Below are 23,864 nucleotides of genomic sequence, written 5' to 3' on the forward strand. Positions count from 1 at the left end.
ACACTTGTGTGTAAATGAGGAAATAATAACCTGAACCCTAATGGTCATGATTTCCACCTTATTTACAATCCTTATTTATGCTTACCTCCCTTTTAAAATGCTCACCCAAGGAGACTTCAGATTTTGTTGTGCATTGCTGATTTTTTCTGCTATTGCCACCTGCGTTATCATTAGCCTTTCTGCTGAGGAGCTGTGACTTATCCCTTCATGGATGGGGCATGCTGTATTTCATATTGGGAATTTCAATCTTTTCTTCTTGGAAGAAGAGGCAGTGAGGAGACTGGGATATCCTCCACCAGGGAATCTCACTGCAGATTATTTCTGTGTCGGGGCAAATCCTGACATGGTGTTCAGTTATCGAGTAACCACAACATCTGTATAATTAAGCCATTGCATATCTACCTCATATACCCTCAGGTGACTCATTATTGGGACTATTTTTAGTTTCAGAAATAGCAAGAAAAATCTGTCAATAAAGCCAGATGCTAGAAATTAACCAAGTCTTTCAATCTTATGGCAAACATCGTTCTTCTATTTCGAGTATCAATATTCTCAAAACAGGATATCTCACTCCATCTAATTGATCAGTGATTGCCTTTTCCACCCCTCTCCAGTAGTCTATGGTAGTTATCATTGGCTTCCTATTATGCTGCATTACCAAGAGAGCCTTGACTACACAGAGGAATTTACACATCAGTGTTGGAGAATAGCAATGGATATTGTGGACCTCGGATTAGAACTTGCTGGCCTGCTGCTTGGTGCAGGGCTGATTATACCTTTCCTTCCACATCACAGTGTAGCATTGGGTTCTCAGCTTCAACTTGAGCAATTCTTGGGAACCAAGACTAAGCAAAAAATGTTAGGGTCCAATCCAAGAGATAGCTTTAGGTGCAATGGTCTTGGTTGAAAAGTCAACCAATGCAAGATAATTATTTACATTCATAATCATTAATATATATGCTGAAATTTGAAATAAAAATAAAAAATGCTGAAAATACTCAACCAGTCTAGCTTATTTGTGAAGAAAGAGTCCGGGTTAGCATTTCATGCTGGTGACCTTTCATCAGAGCTAAACAGGATCTTGGGATGTTCTAGAATATTTCAAAACCAGTGTGTTTAGGGGTTGCCACTAATGTAATATAGGAAAATAGAAGAACGATGTTTGCCATAAAGTTGAAAAACTTGGTTAATTTTTAGCATCTGGCTTCATTGACATTTTTTTTGCTATTTCTGAAACTAAAGATAGTCCCAATAATGAGTCACCTAAGGGTGTATGAGGTAGATATGCAGTGGCTTACTTATACTGATGTTGTGGTTGCTCTATAAGTATGGGCTGAACACCATGTCAGGGCTTGCCTTGATGCAGAAATAGTCTGCAGTGAGATTCACTGGCGGAGGATGTACCTGGCAGACGATGTCTTATTTTGCTTCAAAGTCAGTTTCTATTGTAGTGAGGGCTAAGGGTTTGGTGCTGTAATGATCTTGAATGTAATCTGAGTGCACCATGGGAATAATATTTATTTTATGAGTGCAGACGCTTGTCTTCCTGCTGTTTTCTCATATTTTTCCTACTTGTCTCATGACATGAAAGGATACCCTTCGTCTCATCGAGCCTGTCCGTCATTGAACCTGTCCGTCATCGAGCCTGTCCGCTCTCAGAGCAATCCCATCAATCCCATTCTCCCACATATCCTGTAACCCATTCTTTCTAGTGTGCCCATCAGATCCATCCTGATTCTCCTACACTTGGGGTAATTTACAGTGGACAGTTAACTTACCGTCCAGCACATCTTTGGGATATGGGAGGAAACCCAACAGAAATCTGTGTAATCACAGGGAAAGCGTGGAAACTTCACACACTCGACATTGGGACCAGGGTTGGACACGGGTTGCTGGAGATGTGAGGCAGCACCACCTGTTACACCGCTGTCCAACTCCAATTCATCAAATTGGTTTCACTGAGATGAAAATTGGCAGAGGGTGCAATGGGCCAGATCATCATCCAGGAGGTGAAGATGGAAATCTACTCTGTAGAAAATAGTTTCTTCAAAAATGAGTGCAGTGTCCATCAGCATCTACCCCAGCATCCATTTGGAAGACCAGCAACAGAATGTTAACAGGTTCGTCACTAAAACTGCGAGAAACTGATGTCTGCGTCTTGGATCAAACACTCATTTATTCTGTTGAACAGATAACACAAACAGGCTGCATTTCAACTGGAACATTCACTCGCGCCATTCATTACTGGATCACTTATTATGCGGAACGTACCCATAAGATACCTTTACCTGCTCTGTTATAATTGAAAGTTGAGCCACTCCAAAACTAACAGAATGAACAAAGTGTAAATAACACCCATTCCACAAGTATTTGCAAACTCAGCACCTTTTAATTGCTACATAATCCATTAAGGAATTCAAGAGATACTTACTTGCAGAAATTCAGAAGTCATCATCACATGGAGTGGTTGAGGTGATTAGTTTTGAAGCATTTAAGGGGAAGATGGACAAGTACAGGATGGAAAAAAATCTGAAGAATACGTTGAAAGAGTGAGATGCTAGGAGGAAGTTTAAATGCTGACATGAACTTTCTGAACAAAGTTCCCAAGTTCTGTGCTGTAAACTGTAGTTAAATGCTCAAAACGCTAAAACCTCTCCATTGCGGACATGCAGTCAGCACTGAAATGCCTTATGAGACAATAGGTGGTGAAGGTAAGAGCTGGATGCCATCAGCATGCATGTAGAAGCCGGCTGCATAAATTGTGAATTTTCATAACTAGGGGTGAAAGATACAATGGTGTGGGCACAGGTAATTGGGAGACTCTGGGGATGGTACTGCACTGAAGGCAAGAAAGGTCATTGCTGTGTTAGCTGGGTTCAGATGGGTTCAACAAAATAAATTTTTAGTAAATGAAAATCAAAAAAATTGCAGATGCTACAAATTGAAATAAAAACACAAAATGCTCAGCAGGTCAGGCAGCATCTGTGGGAAAAGAAACAGAGTTAATGGTTCAAGTCAGATATGCTTTGTCAGAACTGGATTTTTGTTAGGGTGGAGGTAGGATGGAAAGAAGCATTGTCAAGATAGCTGTGGAAGTCTGTAGGCAGCGGCATTGAATTCTCCCACTTTAAGTAATTCCCACAACCTCCCACCCCCACCCCCCATCATGCCTTTTCTTTGCTTCCCTTTTCCAGCCTATTTCTCTTTTTTCTACCCCTCCCTTTTTTCCTCCTTACCTTTGACCCATCCTCCGGTGGATCTACTCTCCCCTAACCCCCGCACCTGCCTATCACTGTCTCTTACCTGCATCTACTTGTCACCACCTTGTGCCCACCCACCTCCCTGCTTTTGTCCACCTATCAGTGCTCTGCTTTTCGCTCCTATATATATTGGGCTTCCCCTTTTCTTATCCTCAGTCCCGAAGAAGGGCCCTGACCCAAAACGTTGATTGCCTGCTGTTCTCCATGGATGCTGCCTGGCCTGCTGAGTTCGTCCAGCATCACTGTGTTTTTCATCTAGGTTCCAGCATCTGCAGTTGTTTGTTTCTCTAGTCTGTAGGACTGTAATGGATGACTTATCTCCTAAGATGGAGGTAAAGAGATCCGGAAAGGAAAGGGAAGAGTCAGAGATCAGCCATATGAAGATGAGAGTCCCGTGGAAATTGGCAGCAAAAGTAATTACATTTTTGAGTTCTGATGAACGGTCTCTGACATGAAACATTAACTTGCTTCCTTTTCCCACAGATTTTGTCTGGCCCGCTGAGCCTTTTCCAGCATTTTTTGTTTTTATTTTAAGTAAATTTATAGATCGCATATTATGATTTCAGCGTTTTTTCAGCCATGCATAGGGGCAGAGCAATAGGTTGGCTGGGTAACGGAGGAACAGTGATAGAGGAGCAATAATTTTGTTTGATCCTCTGGAGAGGATGCGGAAAGACAAAATGTCATTGTCGCAGACGTGCAGAGTGGAATCATGACATTAGACAAGGCAACAAATTCAGACGCTTCAGAAGAAATGGGAGTGCAGAGCTGAGGTATGAGTTGGAAAGGACTGATGTATGTAATGCTACATTTCAAGAAGGGCATAACAGCAATAGTTTAATAGGCGATGAAATAGCACCTGGGAAAAGAGCACCTTTGACATAATCAGGGAGCATGTGGGCTAGGTACAGTGTTCAATGGTCAACACCAGAGTTGGAATCATTGTTTACTGGCATGGACAAAATGGGCTGAATAGCTTCCTGTGTCATAAATTTTCGCTGAATCATGAAAGGAATCAAAGGAGCAATGAATGAGCTCAGGTAAATGAGTTTGAGTCAGTACAAGTCACAATCGGGAACAGGGGGATCGGCAGGAAAGGAGATTTAAAAACAGTTGTATGAATGAATTTAACTTTAGAGGAAAGGAAATCCCTGAGCATTTCATAATGTCAGTGTGGTTGAGAATGGAATGGGTGGGGTAGTGAATGCATGAATCCACTAATACCCAGAGTGATTTAAATTAAAATTAGTTTGCAAAAAAGAGAAAACAAAGGACACATTTAACATTGAGTGGTGATGGTCCCTTACCAGTGGAACTAGTAAAAAGGAAGACTAATTATTGCCATCCATTCTCAGTTGAAAGCACCCATTCAAGTCAATTCATAAAATTGTGTTGAGTGCTCAATGACATGACAAATATGAGAAAGATTAAAAGGGGCTTTGTTAGTAAATAGCAGTAAATAATTCACATGATAATTTGCACACGGATAAAAACATGCTTTGGGTTTATTTTTAAATCTTGAACATTTTAAAAATGAAATTTATCATTTGAGCCATAATGTAATCACAATAATGAGTCTGGGTAAGTTCACTGTTGGTAAATAACTTAGCTTGACATTAATTTAGCAGCCAGCCTTCCCTCGTGCTCACACCAATCAGACGTGAATCATTGTCCATTAATCCTCACAATCTGCCCTGGTGTTGTTAGCACAGAGATGGGTCACCACTAACTGTATTCACTATTATTTTGTTTGCATTAAACTGAAGCAGGAAGAACTGTGAAGATAATTATGGAAAGAAAAGTGCTATTTAAAATCTGTGCTAGAATGTTACTCTTTATATGGCATTTAGTTACAGATTAGACAACAGAACCATAATATAATGTTTATATGTTTAAACCTTGAACTTTGGCTAGACAAGGGGCATGATTTCATTCTGCATGACATTTTTAGTTTTGGGACATATCTAATCAATTTGTGTAGCTGTTTGAATGGGCTGCTATTAATTACATGCACTGATGTGATCAGCATCACCTGATATATCTAATGCTATTAATTTAATGCATCATCAGATTTAGAAATGAGCATTAATTAAGCAATGTTGCTGGGTAAATGCTTACCTAATTTGTTCGTTTTTATTTTTCTCATCTGGCCTGCTGGATGTTGAATGACTCCTGTTTTATTCCCGGCAGCATTAAGATGACTTAAGGTTAACTTCTGGTACAATTTCAATGATTTTCCGATTATCATCAAATGACACAGTACAGATGGAAGCCAGTTGGGCTCTGGTGCCTTTCCCCAAATCAATTATCAACGATCCTTGAATAAAAATGTCCTGATACATCACAGAATGATATTGGAGATCCTCATGATTGAAAGCATCCATCCCCTAAACAATTTTACCAACACAAATTTCAGTAATTTTATCTGTGGAATTGCTTTATGATTTAAAGAGCTTAGAGATTTGCCTACAGCCTTCTGCAATAAAGGAAAAATAAGACGCAAGTTGGTATTCTAAAATTGGCAAGTTGGAAGGTCAGAAATCAACAATGTCTTTTTTTATATTTCAAAAATAAACTTTATTCATAATAAAAATATATGTGAAGGAAGAAACAGTGCAGAAAAACTCTTACATTCTTGGTTGCTATATTCAGTAGTATAAACTTATTTTAAAAGAAAAAACAAGCAATCAAACAGTACACCCTTTTCATTGTTCGAGGGGCTTCTCCAGCCAACTCAGCCCCTCCATGTATGGTAGCAGAAGGAGCCTTGATTGTGGTCCTTCCCCACAGAGGTTTAGCATTGGCTGCACCGAGCTTCAGTGTGTCCCTCAGCACGTACTCCTGCAGCCTGGAATGTGCCAGTCGGCAGCATTCCCTGACAGACGTTTCGCTGTCCTGGAAGACCAACAAGTTTCAGGCAGACCAAAGGGCGTCTTTCACTGAGTTGATGACCTTTCAGCAGCACTTGATGTCTGTCTCAGTGTACTGAGGATGAACTGGGACACGGACCCTTGCATCGGTCTCCCCACCCTCTTAGCAAATCCACAGTCTGCAAAGAGGTGGGTGACTGTCTCTTCCCCATCTCAGTGGTCCCAAAGGCAGTGTACATTGGGGGTGATATATTGTCTGTACAGGAAGGCTCTGACAGGGAGGGCCCCTCTCACTACCAGCCAAGCGAGGTCTTGGTGCTTGTTGGTGAGATCTGGCAATGAGGCATTCTGCCAGGTGGTTTGGGCTGTTTGCTCAGGGAACCACCCCACCGTATCCATAGAGTCCCTGTACCGCAGTATTTGCAGGACATTCTGCGCTGACCACTGTCGGATGAACTTGTGGTCAAAGGTGCTTACTTGAAAGAACTCTTCCGCAAAGGACAGATAGTGCGACAATGTCCAGCTGACTGGGACGTTGCACAGTAACGGGGCCAGGCCTATCTTCCACAACACCAGGGACAAGTTGAACCTCAGTACATAGTGACGCTTGGTGCCCACGTATTTTGGATTCACTCACCACCTGATACAGCCAGGCACGAAGGTGGTCATTGGCTAAACTTTTGCCCCCATTCTCTGGGGACTTGTGCATTGTGACCCATTGGACTCCCTCCATCTTGGAACCCCCAGATAAACTGGAAGATGTCCCTGGTGATTATCAAGGCAGAGCAGTGGGGAAAAGTCCATGCCTACGCCAAGTACAGAAGCCCTGAGAACGTATTGTACCTGATAATCAAGTTCTTCCCAGTTATTGACAGAAAATGCCATTTCCACAGACCCAATTTTTGTTTGACCTTCCCAATCTGCTCCAGCCAATCCTTGTTATGCTCCTCAGCCCCTCTGAACCAGACCCTCAGCACCTTCAGCTGGTGAGACCTGACGGTGAAGGAAATGTTGATCGATTGGGCCAATTATTGAACAGCACGACCTCGCTCTTCCTGCAGTTGACTCTGGCCTCCAAAGTCAACTCAGACTGGTCGCAGATGCTGATCAACCTGCAAACTGACCGTGGATCCCAGCAGAAGACAGCGACATCGTCCATGTACAGAGAGGTTTTGACTTGGGTGTCTCCACTGCCTGGCAACGTCACCCCCCTTATGCTCTCGTCCTTCCTGATGGATTCGGCAAAGGGTTCTATGCAGCACACAAACAAGAAAGAGGAGAGTGGGCAAGCCTGCCCGACTCCAGACTTGATGGGGAAGCTGTCTGTCTCCCACCCATTGATTTGGACTGCACTACAGATGTCTGTGTAGAGCAGTTGGATCCAATTTCTGATTCCCTCCCCAAAACTCATTTTGGAGAGCATGTCCACCATGTACGGTTGTGACGTCCTGTCAAAGGCCTTCTCCTGGTCCAAGCTGACCAGGCAGGCATCCACCCCTCTGTACTGCACATGGGCAGTGGTATCCCTGAGCTGCACAAGGCTGTCAAACATTTTCCTGCCAGGTACAGCACAGGTTTGGTTTGGGTGGATCACCTTTCCCAGAGCAGACTTGACCTGGTTTGCAATGGCATTGGGCAAGATCTTATAGTCCACATTCAACAGTGAAATGGGTCTTCAATTCCTGATGTCCTCCTTCTCCCCCTTCTACTTGTTGATGAGGGTAATGATGCCTTTCCTCATGGAGTCTGGCATGCAACCTGCCAGAAGCAGAGCATTATACACTTTCAGAGGGAAAAAAATTGGTAATTTGCATCACATGGAATGAGGAAGGTGCCACTTCTTGCACTAGTCCCTCTTTTATGTCCCTATGGCAATTTGGGATCTGCCATTCAGAGTCTCTGCAGGAATTCTGCCACATAGATCCTTGTAAGGTTCAGTGTTGACAGAATCATTTCTTGGGGCCAATTGTAAACTTTGACACTGCGCTAGTGCTTGATCCCAGGGAGTTCGGCTTTCACGCCCCACGGATTTCTGACATCTGAAAAGAAGTTTAAAAAATTCAAATTGGGCTACTTTGCTTGATTAGGTCTCTGGCTCTCTCTTTTGGAAAAGTGGAGTGGGCTTCCAAGATCTGGGTGATTACTGTTGTGCTAATGGAGGCATGGAGTCCTTCACCTTGACATCAAGGTAACACTTAATTGAGTGTGGCATCAGATTGCCTTCATAACATCTGGGCAATGGGAGCAAATAGGAAACCCTTCCACTGACTGGTGTCCCAATAGCTCTGATTGTTGAAGATCAATCATTTCAATGCCAGGACATGACTGCATGAGCTGCTTAGGTGTTGAAGGTCCAACTGTCTTCCGCAGTTTCCTCAATGATGTTCCGTCCATCAAAAACTCATAATTGATTATGCAGTGTTCAGTTTGTAGTTGCTCAGAGAATAACAACACCCTGTCTGCATGAAAAAGACCCAGACAACATTCAGGTGTGTGCTGATATACTCTGAGTTACATACATGGCACACAAATGCCAACCAGTGACCTCTTCAACAAAAGGTAATCAAGGTCACTTCCCTTCATGTTTCATGGCATTACCAACATTACATCTCCTCTCATTCTATTCCTAAGGGTCACCATTGACCAGGAACTTAATTGAATGAGGTGAATAACTGAACTGTGACTACAGTATTTATCATCTAAAATATGCACCCAAACAATCTGACAAGGCTGTTTCAACATCTCCTCCCAAACCCATGACCTCTACCACTGGCAAAGACAAGGGTAGCAGGTGCAGAGAAACATCACCCTAACAAGTTACATTCATCCTGACTTGACAATATATCACTGTTACTTCCTCATCATTGGGAATCCTGGAACTCCCTAGCACATGAACATTGTTGGAGTACTTTCATCACATGGACTGCAGCTGTAACAGCCGATGACCATCTACTGAGGCCGTTCACAGACGAGCGTTAAATGCTGGTTCTGCCAGAAATGCCCTTGTCATAGATTCAAATGAAAAATATGATCCAGCCACAGGAATTGGAATGTGCTCACAGCCAAGTGGAGTTACTGGGTGTTGAAGGTCCAACTGTCTTCAGCTCCACATTGCTGCATTAGTGTGACAGAATTCCAGAGGATTTTTGTTTAACTGAGAGACATCTTCAGCTTGGTGTAAGGGCTGTCAGTGCATCTTGCTGTTAGCCGAGCTTGGTTGAATTACTTAGTTTACCAGACCTGTGACTGGTGCACTAGGTGTTGCTTCTGTAACTGACGTCCCTATTGCAATGTTTCCTCCTGCTCACATGAATTTAGAGCTTTTTTTCAAACGTGTACTATAATATGTAACCACTGCTAATCAAGCCTTGCGACTTTGCTGTGCATTTAAATCATTTTATTCTCTTGAGGTACCTCCCTGATCTCCCTCACATTCATGCCTTTGCTTAATAATAGGTATGAACACTTGTCAGAGTCAATGGCACTTCCTCCTTTGTCTCTTTCTCTTGTTTACTTTGTTCAGTGAAATCAATCCTGCTGTGTTGCTGCTTAATTTGATATGACTTCTCTCAGCAAAGCGATAGAAAAGATGAATTGAGACATTGCATGGAACATTATCAATCAAACTTGTGAGCATTAGTTATTACTCACAGTGCATTTTGACATTAGCCTTCTGTAACCTTTGTCTCCTTGTTGATGTTCTATAGAGGTTTTACCCCATATACCTGATGTATTTATGTTGAAGCTGTTTACACAGATTGTTTAAAAGGTCAGTAAGAGCTTTCTTTAGCTTGAGGCCTACTTTAAATGTGACATTGCATATGATATCTCTAAAGCCAGTGTATCATCCTGTGCTTACAAAAGATTAATGAGACATTAATCAAAAATATCTTGGTATTTATCTGTATTGTTGTCCACTTACTAACATACTACTGTATGAATTAAAAAATATTTTCAGAAAGTCTTATCGTTTGATTCATCAAGAGACAATTAAACATATCCCATTGATATTTATATTGCTATATAACAGCTGGGGATTCATTTCCAATGGAGATTAAATTGTGGTGAGGTGGCCAAAGGAATGACATCACTAGAAGATCATTCATTAATGTATACTGTTAGTGGAACTCCTGGATATTAACATCAGGGATGGGCTTAAAAGAAATATCCAATTTTGGGGAGAATTTCTGAGAAAGAAATTGGAAAATTTGGGTAACTTTGTGAGAAATACTGAAATGCATTAAAATACAGAGTATATGCAGAAAGTATTTTATCGCCCTGGCTCTTGCAATTATAGTAATGCTAAAACTATCAGCATCTGTCACTATTGTGGAAGAAGGAGCAACTTTGGAATTTCTCAACAGGAGAGGTTTTACATGAGAGAAACCACAAAGATGCTCTCAGGGATTCAGCTCTCCACTGTGAGCTGTGATGTTCTCCATCCAGATAAAGGAGATCTGTTGAAACAGAGGAGAAATTCAAGTATTTACAAACTGCTCTCACTGTTAAGAATCCTGAAAATCCTACATTTCATTGCTTAATGTCAAAGTGAAGTCTAAGTGATATCAAGTCCACATGGCATCACAAGAGGCAATTGACTGAAATGACAGACAGGACATCCAAGTGTGAGGTTTTTCAAGTCATACAAAAAGAGAACAACTTTACAAAGTAGTAAGTACTGCTTAGGAATCTCTTTGGCTCTCCATCCCCCCTCACTCCCCCAAAAAACATTCTACTTTTATGCATGTAGATTGTAATTTGTTCAAATAAATACTTCAAAATGGATTCTTAATGACAAGACAGACTGAGTGGGCTGAGGGGCCTGTCTGATTCCGCATGACACAGTCAATAATGCTGAAAGAACTACTCAGAGACAGACCTGTGTTTGGACTTGGAGACTTAACTGTGCAAGATATATTGCTTTGAGAAACTCACCTGACCTGAGAGAAAACTAGAGGCAAAGAGCAAGAAGGATTAATTTAATATGTCAACAGGATAAGTGCAGTACATAAAACTAAGGAAATCTCATCTCTGTGGGTACCAGAGAAGAGCTGCAAGTGGAGTTTAAGGGAAGGCCATGACCATAAGAGTGTTGAAACTATGGGAGGAAAGATTTTACAAGAGAAGACTTTGCCCTGTTTTGATAAAATACGTAACAAGTGCCGAAAGACCAATAATCTGTCTGCCTGGAAAATAATCATTTGCATGGAAACAGTGAGCCAGAACAAGGAGAAAGTGCTTGTTTAAAGCATTTTTGTCGTCAATGAGGTCAATACTTACTGTTTGAGTGTTGATGAGTATATTACACTTAGATGAGATTCAGGCAATTGCTTGACATTTCTAATAGATGCAAAATCAGAATATAATGTAATTCTGCTTCACTTCTATGTGGAAGCAACCAACAATTTTAAGCTTGCTAAGGTGGAATCATTTAAATCTGCAATTGTAGCTTATGGTGGAGCTTGCCTTCCTGTTAAGGGGCAGGTACCACTGTTGCATTAGTGTGGTGATTTGAATATCAATTAGATTGTCAGCTTATGAGTAGTGTGATCATAAAACCTCTTCTGAATGGAAAGGCATGTTTGAACATGAATATAAGCAAGTATAATGATAATGATGCATTTAATAAAATGACATCTGGTGGGGGCATTAGATATGGATTAAAAGATTATTAGCCAGTAACTAAGGAGTGTTTATTGCAAAGTTATCCTTAGTAATGGAATTGGACAACTTAAGGCAGAGTACCAAATCAAGATTGATGAAACAGTAGTGGATTTGGTGCATCTTGTATCTCCCAGTGCAGTTGTGGCTTTAAGACACAAGTTGAAAGAAACACAGGATGAAGCAGTGAGACAAGATAATTCATTCCTGCAACTGCAATAACTGCTTAGATTCATTCAATAATAGCAATATTGAAGAAAGATGGATCACTATGTACATGTTTAGATCCCAAAGATTTGAATAAAACTACTAAACGAGAGCACTGCCAATAATGCAAGATGATAACCACATACCTGGAAGATGCTAAAGTTCTTATGATTCAAGATGTTTGAAATGGGTTTTGGCAAGTGAGTTCAGATTAAATTTTGTCATAATTAACTACTTTCCATGTTCCTTTTTGGGAGGTATTGTTGGAAGCATTTTCCATCAATTCTATTTTAAAAGTTTTCCAAAAGAAATGCATGAAGTGGTTGAAAGACTTCAGCAAATTGAAGTCATTGCTGGTGAATCTGTGGCTGTGGAGATCAGAGAAGAGCTGGAAGAAGCAATTCAAGAGCATGATAAAAGGTGCAGTAAACGTGGAATAGTGCAAAGTAAAGGCAAAGTGAAATTCTGGAGACAAGAAGTTGTGCTTATTGGACATTTGTTAAAGCAGTCCAGGAGAGGCCTACACTGAAAGACGTGACAGAGATCCATTGTTTGTTGGGATTTGCTCAATATCCAGGTTTCACCCTCATCTATCATGTTTGGCAAAGCCATTCAGAGATATAACAAGGAAAGATGCAGAGTGGCTCTGGGAAGAATTCCAAGAATTGGTGCTGAAAAAATATTATCTAGCTTCTTAGATGGCAACAATGATGCAGAATGGACAATGGTGACATGGGCATCAAGAGCATTAATAGAGGTAGAGATGAGATACACACCAATTGAGAAGGAACTCTTGCAATTGTTTTTTTTGCCAGTGATGAATTTAAACTATATATCTATGCATGGGACATGATGAATGTTGGAATAGGTCATTGACTGTTGGAAAAATTGTTCTTCCACTGCCAAATACTGTACCCAACACTTCAGTGAATGCTCCTGTGATAACAAATTTTTTCTTCAAAAGTACCTTACTAAAAGGGGGATAAGATGGTATTGGCATATACATTGAGCCAAGCATAATCGTACATAATTGTATCTATGATTTTATCAGCAAGATGATATTGATCACTGCAAAATACTTACAGTTGGAAACATAAGTTTGAAACAGCTAAATCCTATGGCAGCAGATGATAAGATAAGATTTATCTATTAATCACATGTACATCGAAACACACAGTGAAATACATAGAGCGTTCTGGGGGCAGCCCCCAAGTGTCACCACGCTTCTGGTGCCAACATAGCATGCCCACAACTTCCTAACGCATACGCCTTTGGAATGTGGGAGGAAACCAGAGCACCCAGAGGAAACCCACGCAGTTCAGAGGCAGATCTAGCTGTGAGTTGTTATCAATAGGTATAGTCTACAGCCACACCAGGGGTGCCTGAACACCTTTTTCTTTACTATGGTATCTGAGATGAACTAACTGTGCAAGGAAATCTAATATTCAAAAGATGATAGCTTGTGGTCCTAGCTGTCTTATGTAAAATACCCACGTTATTCAGCACATGTGATATTATACAGTATATAGTGTGTGGTATTCATAGAATCCAAGATTATCTCAATTGGCTGAAAATTACAATTGGACTTAAATAACATATTTCAAAGTGTGATATTTGGTACACTGATGTTTGCCAGGTAAGGAAACATCATTTAACCACCATCACTTAACCACCACTCTGGGCAAAGGTTGATGCTGATCTCTGAGAGTAACATGGCCATTCTTGCTGTGGTGAGATTATTGCAATTACTTTCTCGAAGCAGCTAGACTTTCTTCAATCACTATTAGCAGATACTTTGAAAGAACTTCACATAATCATTACTACATTTGGAATACCAGAAAATCTAATTAATAATAATAGACCACAGTTTACATCCAGAGAATTTGCAGTGTTTGCTAAGACATGGAGTTTTTGATTTGTGATATCATCATCTTTGTACCCACAATCATATGGTAAATCGGAGAATGATGTCAGAGCTGTTAAGACTTTTCACAAAATCCAAGGAATTTGGTAAATCTGAATTTTTAGTTTTGTTAGAATACATGAGGTGAAGTAGTCGGAGCTGGTATTGCAAAGAGACTAACGGACTGTAGGTACAAGACAATGATCCTACTGCAGATATCCCATTGCAGCCTCGACATTCTACTGTGGAAGAGTCCCATAGACCAGTATGAAAGAACCACCTGAAATTGAAGACTATTCTAATGTGAGGAGCCCGAGGTTCTCCAAGTTGTCAGCAATCTCCAAAGCAAAATACGATAATTAAAACAACAGCTACAGTTGCCGCAAGTCACTGACTGTAGATGTGAAGCGCCAGCCCACTGAACAGACTATATGCTTTTACAGAGGTTGTCACTTTGTTTCATTTAAACAGTAAAATACCATTTTGAGGGAAAGTTGAAACAAGATATGTGACCTCATTGCACATACTATTGCAGAGATCTATGAGGTTACCCGAGTAGGTTCATCTATTTATATCGTTGCAAAGAAATCTAGGATATGGCTCTGCGTGTGAAGCAGCAAAGACAAGGCAATCTATAAAAGTGCTTGTCTCCTTCTTTAATGTGGTTACTCTATTTTACTTAAATAAAAGTCAATTTCTCTTTTGTAACAAATCTTGACTATGCTTATAAATTGAAGAGGAATCAATACAGTTGCAGACTTATGGTGAGCACCATTACTTTCCCACTGGTCACTGTACATGAGAAAAGTAAAAACAATGGCCCTCTAATAAACATGGTATCTGATCCATCCCATTTCATTCTATTTAGGCACTTCTTAAAATCAATTATGTTTTGGCAGAAAGTGAAGATCTTAAGCAATGTAAACTTTCAGTCAATCTCATTTCCTTTATTCATTCACGAAGTCCAGCATTTATGCCAATCCCCAATTGCCTTTGAACTAGGTGGCTTACTGAGGCATGTTAGAGGGTAACTGAGAATCAAGCACTCTGCTATGGATTTGGATTCACATTTCATCCAGATTGGTTAAGAGTGATCGATTTGTTTCTCCTAATGACGGACTTTTATCCAAGTGCCTTAGTTTCATGGCAACCATTATTTATTGTGGCTTTTAGTTTACTTAATTAAATGTATTTAAATTTCCCAGCTGCTAAGAAAGGATTTTAACATGTTCCTTCCGCTGAGTTTAGGCCTCAGGATGTGCTGATGTTGGAAAGGGTTCAGAGGAGATTTACGAGGATGATTCCTGGAATGAAAGGGCTTACATATGATGAGCGTTTGTCGGCTCTTGGACTGTATTCATTGGAGTACAGAAGAATGAGAGGAGACCTCATAGAAACATTTAGAATGTTGAAAGGACTGGACAGAGTAGATGTGACTAAGCTGTTTCCCTTGGTGGGTGAGTCCAGGACTAGAGGGCACAGTCTTAGAATTAGAGGATACAGGTTTAAAACAGAGATGAGGAGAAATTTCTTTAGCCAGAGGGTAGTGAAATTATGGAATTCTTTGCCATGTACAGCAGTGGAGGCCCGATCATTGGAGGTGCTTAAGGAGGAGATAGATAGGTATGTAATTAATCAAGGTATCAAGGGGTATGGGGATAAGGCTGTAAATTGGGGCAAGAAAGGAATAGTTTTTTTTCCATTTCTCATTTCTTTTCTCTTTTTCTTTTTCCCTTTCTTTTCTCTTTTTCTTTTTTCTTTTCCTTAGCTCACAGAGCAGACTCGATGGGCCTAATGGCCTACTTCTGCTCCCTTGTCTTGTGATCTTGTGATTACTAAGCAAATAATGTAACTAAAATGCTTCCATAATCCTATTGATGTCCTGCTACAGTTGATATCCTCAAATATCGATTCAGATGACTAACTGTAGCAAGTTGTGCAGGAGGGTTCAGTGGAGGTAGGATGATGGAGCCAGCGGTATCCTACATGATATTACTCTGCATGTCCATAGACCAGACTGCAGAGTAAGAAAAGGAGCATGATCATGACTTGCCTGTGTTGATGGAACTGCACTCTTCCAGGCAAGTGGTGATCATAATGACAGACTCAACACAAGTTAGGGGTGAGAAATTTTGGGGAGAAGAGATGAGCCATTTCCCAAAGGATATCCACCAAGATTCTGGTACTTCTGAAAGTAAGTGAGAGTATCCTTTGGAACTCCTGCGCAAACAAAGAAAGCCCAACCTTACTGACTGAGTTCCATTGTTCATTTCTCAACTGTGCTCCATTAGTGGACTCCTGTGTAGTCCAGCTACAGACCAGAACATTGCTGAGATACCCAGCATTTACTCTGGTGCAGTGTCTGTGAGTTAATTGATTTGAGTGAAGACTGGAGAGCTGAAAGGAAGAAAGAGAAAAAGAATGCAAGTTGCTTTTTTTTATTATTTGTGAATAGCATGTTTTCAGCTGTTCATGTAGACTGAGGATTATTGTATGAAGAATGAAGTGAGTGGTTATAACAAATTTTAGCTCACAAAGTTATTTGGACATAGAACCATTAAAAGTGTTTACAAAATACTTGCCTTTATTGGGAGATTACATTAAAATTATATAAAACATCAGTTCAGTTCCATCTAGAACACTGTGTCCATTTCTGGTCACCATATTACAGGAAGGATATGATAACACTGGAGAAATGCAGAGGAGATTTAGTAAGACATTGCTGGAGGTTTTAGACTAATTTTTGCATTTAGCAATTAAAGTATTCACATATTTTAAAAGATATTTAATTCTTAATACCTTTCATAAACATCGATAGCTTTGACAGTCTGCAAATCCGGGAGAGGGTTTATCCAGTTGTCAGAGTATTACAGAGTGTAATATTTGTGCTTTTTTTAATGCTGCTGCAAGAATAAGCAAAGAGCTGGAGTTAGAACTGTAAATAGAACATACAGTATTTATTTGAATTAATCTGTCAAGTGATCTGATCTCCCTTGACCTCAGTTGTGGATGTTCTTTGTTTCTTCAATGTTTACAGGGTTTTTTTCTCTTCACGAGAGAAACAAAGGACTTCAGATGTTAGAATCTAGACGAAAAACACTATGATGCTGGAGGAACTCAGCAGGCCAGGCAGCATCTGTGGAGAAAAGCAGGCAGTCAATGTTTCTGACTCGAAATATTGACTGCCTACTGTTCTCCACGGATGCTGCCTGGCCTTCTGAGTTCCTCCAGCACCAGAGTGTTTTTCATCTTTTTTCTCTTTACTTTTCTCTATGGAAGTTTATTTCTAATGTTGATCACTCTTACTTGAAGAATTTTTTAATATCAGGCTTAAAGATGACTAGTTAGTAGTGTGATCCATTTCCCTTTGTTTTACTTCTGTGCTCTAATCTGAAATATTACTCTGGGTTCAGAGTTTCTATGTCATTGGTAATCTTATAATCTTCTATAAGATCCTCTCAGCTCCCTGCTAGGGCAAAACCGAACTGCTATAGGAACTCAGCAGGTAGAGCAGCATCTGTGGAGGGAAAGGAATTTTCGATATTTCAGGTTGAGGCGCTGCATCAGGTCTGGTCTCCGGACGGATGCTGCTTGACCTGCTGAGTTCCTCCAGCAATTTGGTTTTTACTCCAGATTCCAACATCTGCAGTCTCATCGCTACTTTGGAAAACCCAAGTTTCTCCATTCTATCTTAGCCTTGACATTAATGATTTGCCTACGATTGACTCTCTGGACCTCTGGACTGCCTGCAATTCTTAAGTGTCTCTTCAGTTGAATTGAATTTAAAGTTCAAAGAGGAGTATGACCTAAATACCACACAGTTTCCTTTATTTGTGGCCATTTCATCCCAAATTTAATCATCCCACTATTGTCAACTTTGGCTCTAAAGCTTGGATTTCCTAAAACTCTCCTTCACTTCCTTTTCCTCCTTCCCTATCACTATCTCTTTGACCAAGCTTTTGGTCGTCTGTCCTAATATCATCTTCTGTGGCTTGCCGTGGACTCTAGTGTAACAACAGTCTGTGAAGTGCCATGGTATTGTTTTACTATATTACTGGAGGTATACAAATGGAATTGTTACAGTTGCCATTACTCCTTGTGACATGCAATATTTGGCTGTGTAAGTCAATGAGCTACTTGGCTTGTTAGTGACTACCCTGTATTAAATGGACATGTATGACATCAGATCAACTTAGATTTGTAGCCTTCTTTCAGCCTCATCCTATGAGGATTGCTTATTGAATAATGTACAAATTGTATAAAGACAGGCAGAATAGAGGTTTAGCTATATGACTGTAAGATTAGTGCGGGAGATGGAAGTTTCATTTGAAGGAGCACCAGCATCAGAAAATTAAGGCAAGAGGTTGCTGCATCATATGGATTCCACCTGACCCAGTCGGGATCAACGTCCTGATAGGTGGAATAACTAGAGTGGTAGCTTTGACCTTGTTTCACTTCACATCTAATTAAAGGTAAATCTCCAAGAGTGCAGAGTAGCAACTTGAGTGAAATGAAGCCGCTTGCATCAGTACAGTGAAATTATCAATTGTAATAGGACATTAGCAACTGAGACAACATGCTGGAAAAATATTAAAAGGTTAACATTCAAGGTGCAGTATAAGAATGCACATTCATAATAAAGTAAATGGAATAATGACACAAGTCGATATAAAGGAGTTTGGTCCATTAGCTCTTACTAAGAGGTGGTTGCAAACTGTCCAAATTTGGGAACAAAGTAAAAACCCAAGTAGGAGTAGTAATACATTTTCCAGAGTGGCGGACTTCTCAAAAATATGGTCAAGACAGATGAAGAGTTATTGCAACACTGAGCGTGACAGATGAGGTTAAAGCAGTTATAAGAAAGGATCTTAGCCCAGTCAGTATGGGTGGGCAAAGGAGAACAAGCAGCAGAAAATATAATATATTTAGATAGAGTTAGACAGCACATAAATCAGGTGATTCCGCCAATGATAATGCAGTTGTACCAAAGGAAACTTTAATCTTATAAAGTCTACTCAAACCAAACCATCAAGCTTCCTTGGAGGATGATTTCACAAAATGGATTTGCAACTGTTTTCTAGAACAAAATATTGAGCAACCAATAGAAAGCAACCAATTTTGATATCATTCTGTGAGGGATAATTATAATATGATAGGATTTCATATTAAGTTTAAGAATAAAGTGGCTAAATCTGGAGTCTTAACTTTAAACAAAATCATCTGTGGAGATCTGAGATGCAGGTTGACTGAAGTGGATTGGGAAATTAGATTAAAGGACAAAATGGTTGATGAGCAATGGCAAACACTTAAAGAAATAACTCATAATTCTCTATAGATATTCCTTTGAGAAATCAAAACTCCATTAGAAAAATGACTAACTTGAAAATCTAAAAATAGTTTTTGATTGAAGGGCAAGGTTTGCAAAGGAATGACAAAGAAGGCGATAAAGAGGATGAAATGGAATACTTGGTAAGAAATTTGAAAGCAGATTTTAACAGCTTTTGTAAATATGTAAAAAGAAAGAGATAAACAAAGATAAGCACTAATCTCTGAGAGACAGAAAGAGGTAAAATTATAGTAAGGAATAATTAAACCACAGAGACCTTTGTGAAACAAACATCTTGTGCTACAAGGTCATCTGATGAGAAAGAATCACAAAGAATGATTCACATTCCTTGGAGAAGAACAATATGTGATCTCATTGAAACAAAGAAGATTTTTAGAGGGCTTAGCTGGGTAGATGTTGAATCTGTTTCCCCTGGCAGGAGAATCTGGCCGTGGGAGTCATGGCCTCTGAATAAGGAGTCAATAACTTGGGACTGAGATGACAAGACATTTCTTTACTGAAAAGGTTACAGATTTTTGGAACTCTTTACTGCATAGGGCTATGGATGCTGAGATGTTCAGTATGCTTAAGGTTGTGATTAATGGATTCTTGGGCATTGAGAAAATGAAGGGTTACGGTGATGTAAAAGTTCAGCTCTGATTGTATTGAATGCTACCAATCATTTCTTATGTTCTTAACCTTTGCTTTGTTTATACCAGTCATGGCACAAGGCTAGTCCATACTCACTTTGAACAGCTGAGCAGTATTCTGCTCAGGATACCAATTTTATTTTGAAAGCAATGATGAAGTTAAAATTCTTTTTGCAGCATCAGCATTCCCACAAGAGTTTCTGAGAGGCGATGCTAAAGAGCTATTAAACACCACTGCTCAACAGTATCACTGAATCACAGAGAGTTTGCAGCATGGAAGGAGCTCATCTAGTCTGTGCTGGCTTTGTGCAAGAACGGCTTGGCTAATCCAACTCTCCCACCCTTTCTCCATTGCCCTGCATTTTAATTTTTCTCTTTTCAAGTACAAATCCAGCTCCCTTTTCAACACCACATTTGAATCTGCCTCCACTACTTGCCCTGGCAGTACAGTCCAGACTCCAACCAACCTCTGCATAAAAAAGATGTTCCTCATGTTACTTTTGGTTTCTTGGTTCTTTGCATCAGATTCTTGGCCCCCGCCAATGGTAACAGTTTTCTCTGTCTAATACATTACATGATTATAAATTACTCTGTCAGATCCCCTCTTAACCTACACTGTTCAAACTACCCCACTTCCATTCGAAAATGGATAATTCTATTCATGAAACCAAAGACTGACCTCAGGAATCATTCTTCTGTACCTTCCCTTAGGCCTTCACATCTTTACTATAGTGTGTTGCTCAGACTTGGACAGAGTAATGCAGATGTGACCAAACTAGTGCTTTATGAATGTTCACCTACTTCTTGTGCAGGAAGAGCCCAGGATCCCCTATGCTTTCGTAACTACTTTGTTAACCTTCCCTGCCACATCCAAATACATACAAATATTCTTCTAATTTTCTCTGTTCCTATAGCCCTCATAAGATAGAATAATATGACCCACATGATGTATCACAGGATCACCAGTATATGTTAAGGGAACCGCTATCTTCTGGTGAGCTGATCTGTGGGTTATGCTGATTTTTTGGGCTACTGGATAATTCACCTTTGTACCATTATTCTATTGCACTAACTGTACCTTTGCATTCGTACAAATGAACCACTGAAATATAGAAGTAATGTCTAAACTTGGTACACTTGTGGAATAATTTACTAACAAGCTGATGAAAAAGTTCATGTGATCCTATGAGCATGAGTTTTTTGAAAAGGAAAATGCTTTCAGCATCCAATTGATGGCACTAAATGGCCGTCATTGAACAGATTTGTCCCTCAGCCCTTAGCTGCAATTGGAAAAACATCTCAAGCCTCCCATCTTCAATTTGTGTGCTTCTCTAAAATGAAGCGATGGTGCATGTAAATATTTTGAATTTTGACCTTTAACTGCTCCAGGATAAGCCAGGTGCCCAATGTGCTGTGAATTTCATGGTTATGCTGAACTTCGATCCGGTAGAATTCTGAAATAATGCACAATATTTTGACAGTACAAAATGAGTCTTCCCTTTTCTTGTCAGTTTTGTGTAAATGTTTGTGTTGAGATATGTTGCAGTTGCATCTTCTCTAAGTGTAGCGAGTGTAGGGTGATTAATTTCTTTGCCAAGCTGTTACTTTCCTTCCATCTAGTGGAATGAACTGCGTGTGATTACAGTGATTTATAACCAAAGATAAATTATTGCCACAGAAATAAATCAAGTGCCTTTTCTTTTCTGGCTCAGTAATTTTCCGCTGCAATTTGATAGTCTTCCACTGTGTTCGTGTTATAAATGGCGTGTACAAAATCTCTGATAGCTCCGGATTTTTTTGGAAAGAGAACAAGCTTGTATTTAGTGTTCAGACTCAGTTTCCACACTGTGAAAATTGTGCTGTGTTTTATGTGCAATGTGAAATTGACACCTTCATTGTTTTTTTGTTAATAGTGTAAATGGTCCAGAAAAGGCTTCATCAGAACACGATGGAGTGTCACTGATTGGTACGTTACCAGTGCTTTTATTTTTAACTTTTGCACTAATTTGAAATGTATTTAATGGTGGAGTGAGTGCAGATAAGAGTAAGTCATGATTTGACATTCTGACCTTTGTCAGTCATTCCACTGTCATTTGGTATCCCATATGTCCTTGAGACTGATTTTGTGATTGATCCAATGGCCTTGGCCAAATTTTACATAACATTTCTGGGGATTTTTACACTGCAATTTAAGTTTTTGATTTACCTTAATCCAATTACACTATTTTCAATGCAGAACCCTTCCAAAGTTTCTTTTTTCTGGATTTATGCATGAAACTTTCTTCCAATGTAATCCATAGAGAAGAGCCACACCAAAGTTTCAAGATTCAAATCACACTGCAGCCCTTAAGAATCTCGAACCTGCTTTTCTTATGTGAGTGAAGCAAAACATGGCAGATATGAAAAATATGAAACAAAAACAGAAAATGCCAGAACACTCAGCAGGTCAGCTGGCATCCGTGGAGAGAGTTCTCACAAAGGACCATTGGCCCAAACTGTTTATTTCTTTCTTCGAGGATGCTGCCTAACCTGCTGATAGAAATATTTCCATTTTAGTTTCTTGTGTGAGATTTGTTTTTGCAAATGCCCTGTTACTGTGTCCTTTATTAGAAATTCTAGTATTTTCCCTGATACTGATACCTGGTTACCAGACTTTTAATTTCTATGTTTTCTCTCTCTCTCTCTCTCTCTCTATCTCTCTCTATCCCTTCCTCCCTCTCTGTCTGTCTGTCTGTCTCTCTCTCTCTGTCTCTCTCTCCCTCCCTCCCTCCCTCCCCTCTCTCTCTCTCCCCCTCCCCCTCTTCCTCCCTCCCACTCTCACTCTCTCTCTGTCTCTCTCTCTCACTCACCTGTTGTGACTACTTTGAACCAAAAGAACTCCCTTGCCTCCATTGTTTTCTTTCTTCAATGTATCTTGTCTACCATTTTTCTAGCTGTCTGTAATATATCACATAATTTTTTGGATGATGTTGCCAAGTATAATTGGAATAGAATTCAGCCAGTGTTCATATATTTAACAACCATCTACTGACAGATAATGAAAGAAATGGAAGAGAATGATGGCTGAACAAATGTGGCGTTATTGTTCATTTGTAACTTTTCCCCACAAGTTTTCCACCTGTCTTCCTTAAACCTGCGTGTTTTGCTTCCAAAGCCAAATACTTTTTCTTCAATTTTGCATCACAAGTGTTTATCAAACATAACATTTCTCTCACTCAGTGCACACATGCTAATGCCCAACATATGTCATTGGATGAAGATTGGGAGTGGGGTAAGTGGTTAGTGTTGTCCTTTTCTAGGCTGGACTATCTCAGCAGTGTCCAGCATGCCCACAGACCAGCAATCAAACCTCAGATTTCTATGAACTTGAATTGAAAGGAATACACTTAGAGATTGTTATTTAATTCTGGGGAATAAATATTTAATATATGGTCTACAGTTTTTTGGTCATTTCTGCAAAATTAATATCAAATATCTAGATTAGTAGGAATTTCAATGGGTCATGAGTTGACTTTTAAATACAAATGGTAACAAACTCAATACATATCTCATGTGAAGGGGATATATGGATTTTTCATAGTTTTGAAGTTGGCTCCTCTTTTCCTTTCTTTCCTCTCCTCCCCTCCTGAAGATAGCAGCCCTGAATTATCAAGAGGTTGTTACAGCCTCCAGTTGTAACTTCAATAGGAGGCTGACAGAAACAACTGAATGTTGTTGTCCCATTTCTCTAGGGTCTCTGCCAAACTCCCATCAAAGTTAACGTAGGTTATAAAGTCAATAAATGACGGATAATTTTTAAGAGTAAGTGTGCATTCATGATATCCAACTAACAGTCAAAAGTTCAAATCCCACCACAACGTGTTGTAAAAAATTTTAATAATCGGGGATTTGTGGGAAGGCACCAGTAAAACTGGTTCACTAACTGTTCGCTAACTGAACCTAACTGTTTTCTTAACATCCTACAAGGAAATGAACCTGTAATCCCTA

General features: G+C 39.9%; 1 protein-coding gene across 2 annotated transcripts in view; it reads left to right on the forward strand.

Annotated features, from left to right (window-relative positions):
* LOC127577001 (inositol polyphosphate-5-phosphatase A) overlaps positions 1 to 23,864 on the forward strand; it is a 426,171-nt gene that overhangs the window by 289,022 nt on the left and 113,285 nt on the right. For both annotated transcript variants that reach the window (XM_052027852.1, XM_052027851.1), the window contains exon 7: positions 21,791 to 21,843. In XM_052027852.1, coding sequence (XP_051883812.1) covers positions 21,791 to 21,843 — 53 coding nt within the window. The remainder of the gene's footprint in view (positions 1 to 21,790; positions 21,844 to 23,864) is intronic.

This window comes from Pristis pectinata, chromosome 12 (genome assembly GCF_009764475.1).
Source record: "Pristis pectinata isolate sPriPec2 chromosome 12, sPriPec2.1.pri, whole genome shotgun sequence".
In the NCBI taxonomy this organism is placed as follows: domain Eukaryota; kingdom Metazoa; phylum Chordata; class Chondrichthyes; order Rhinopristiformes; family Pristidae; genus Pristis; species Pristis pectinata.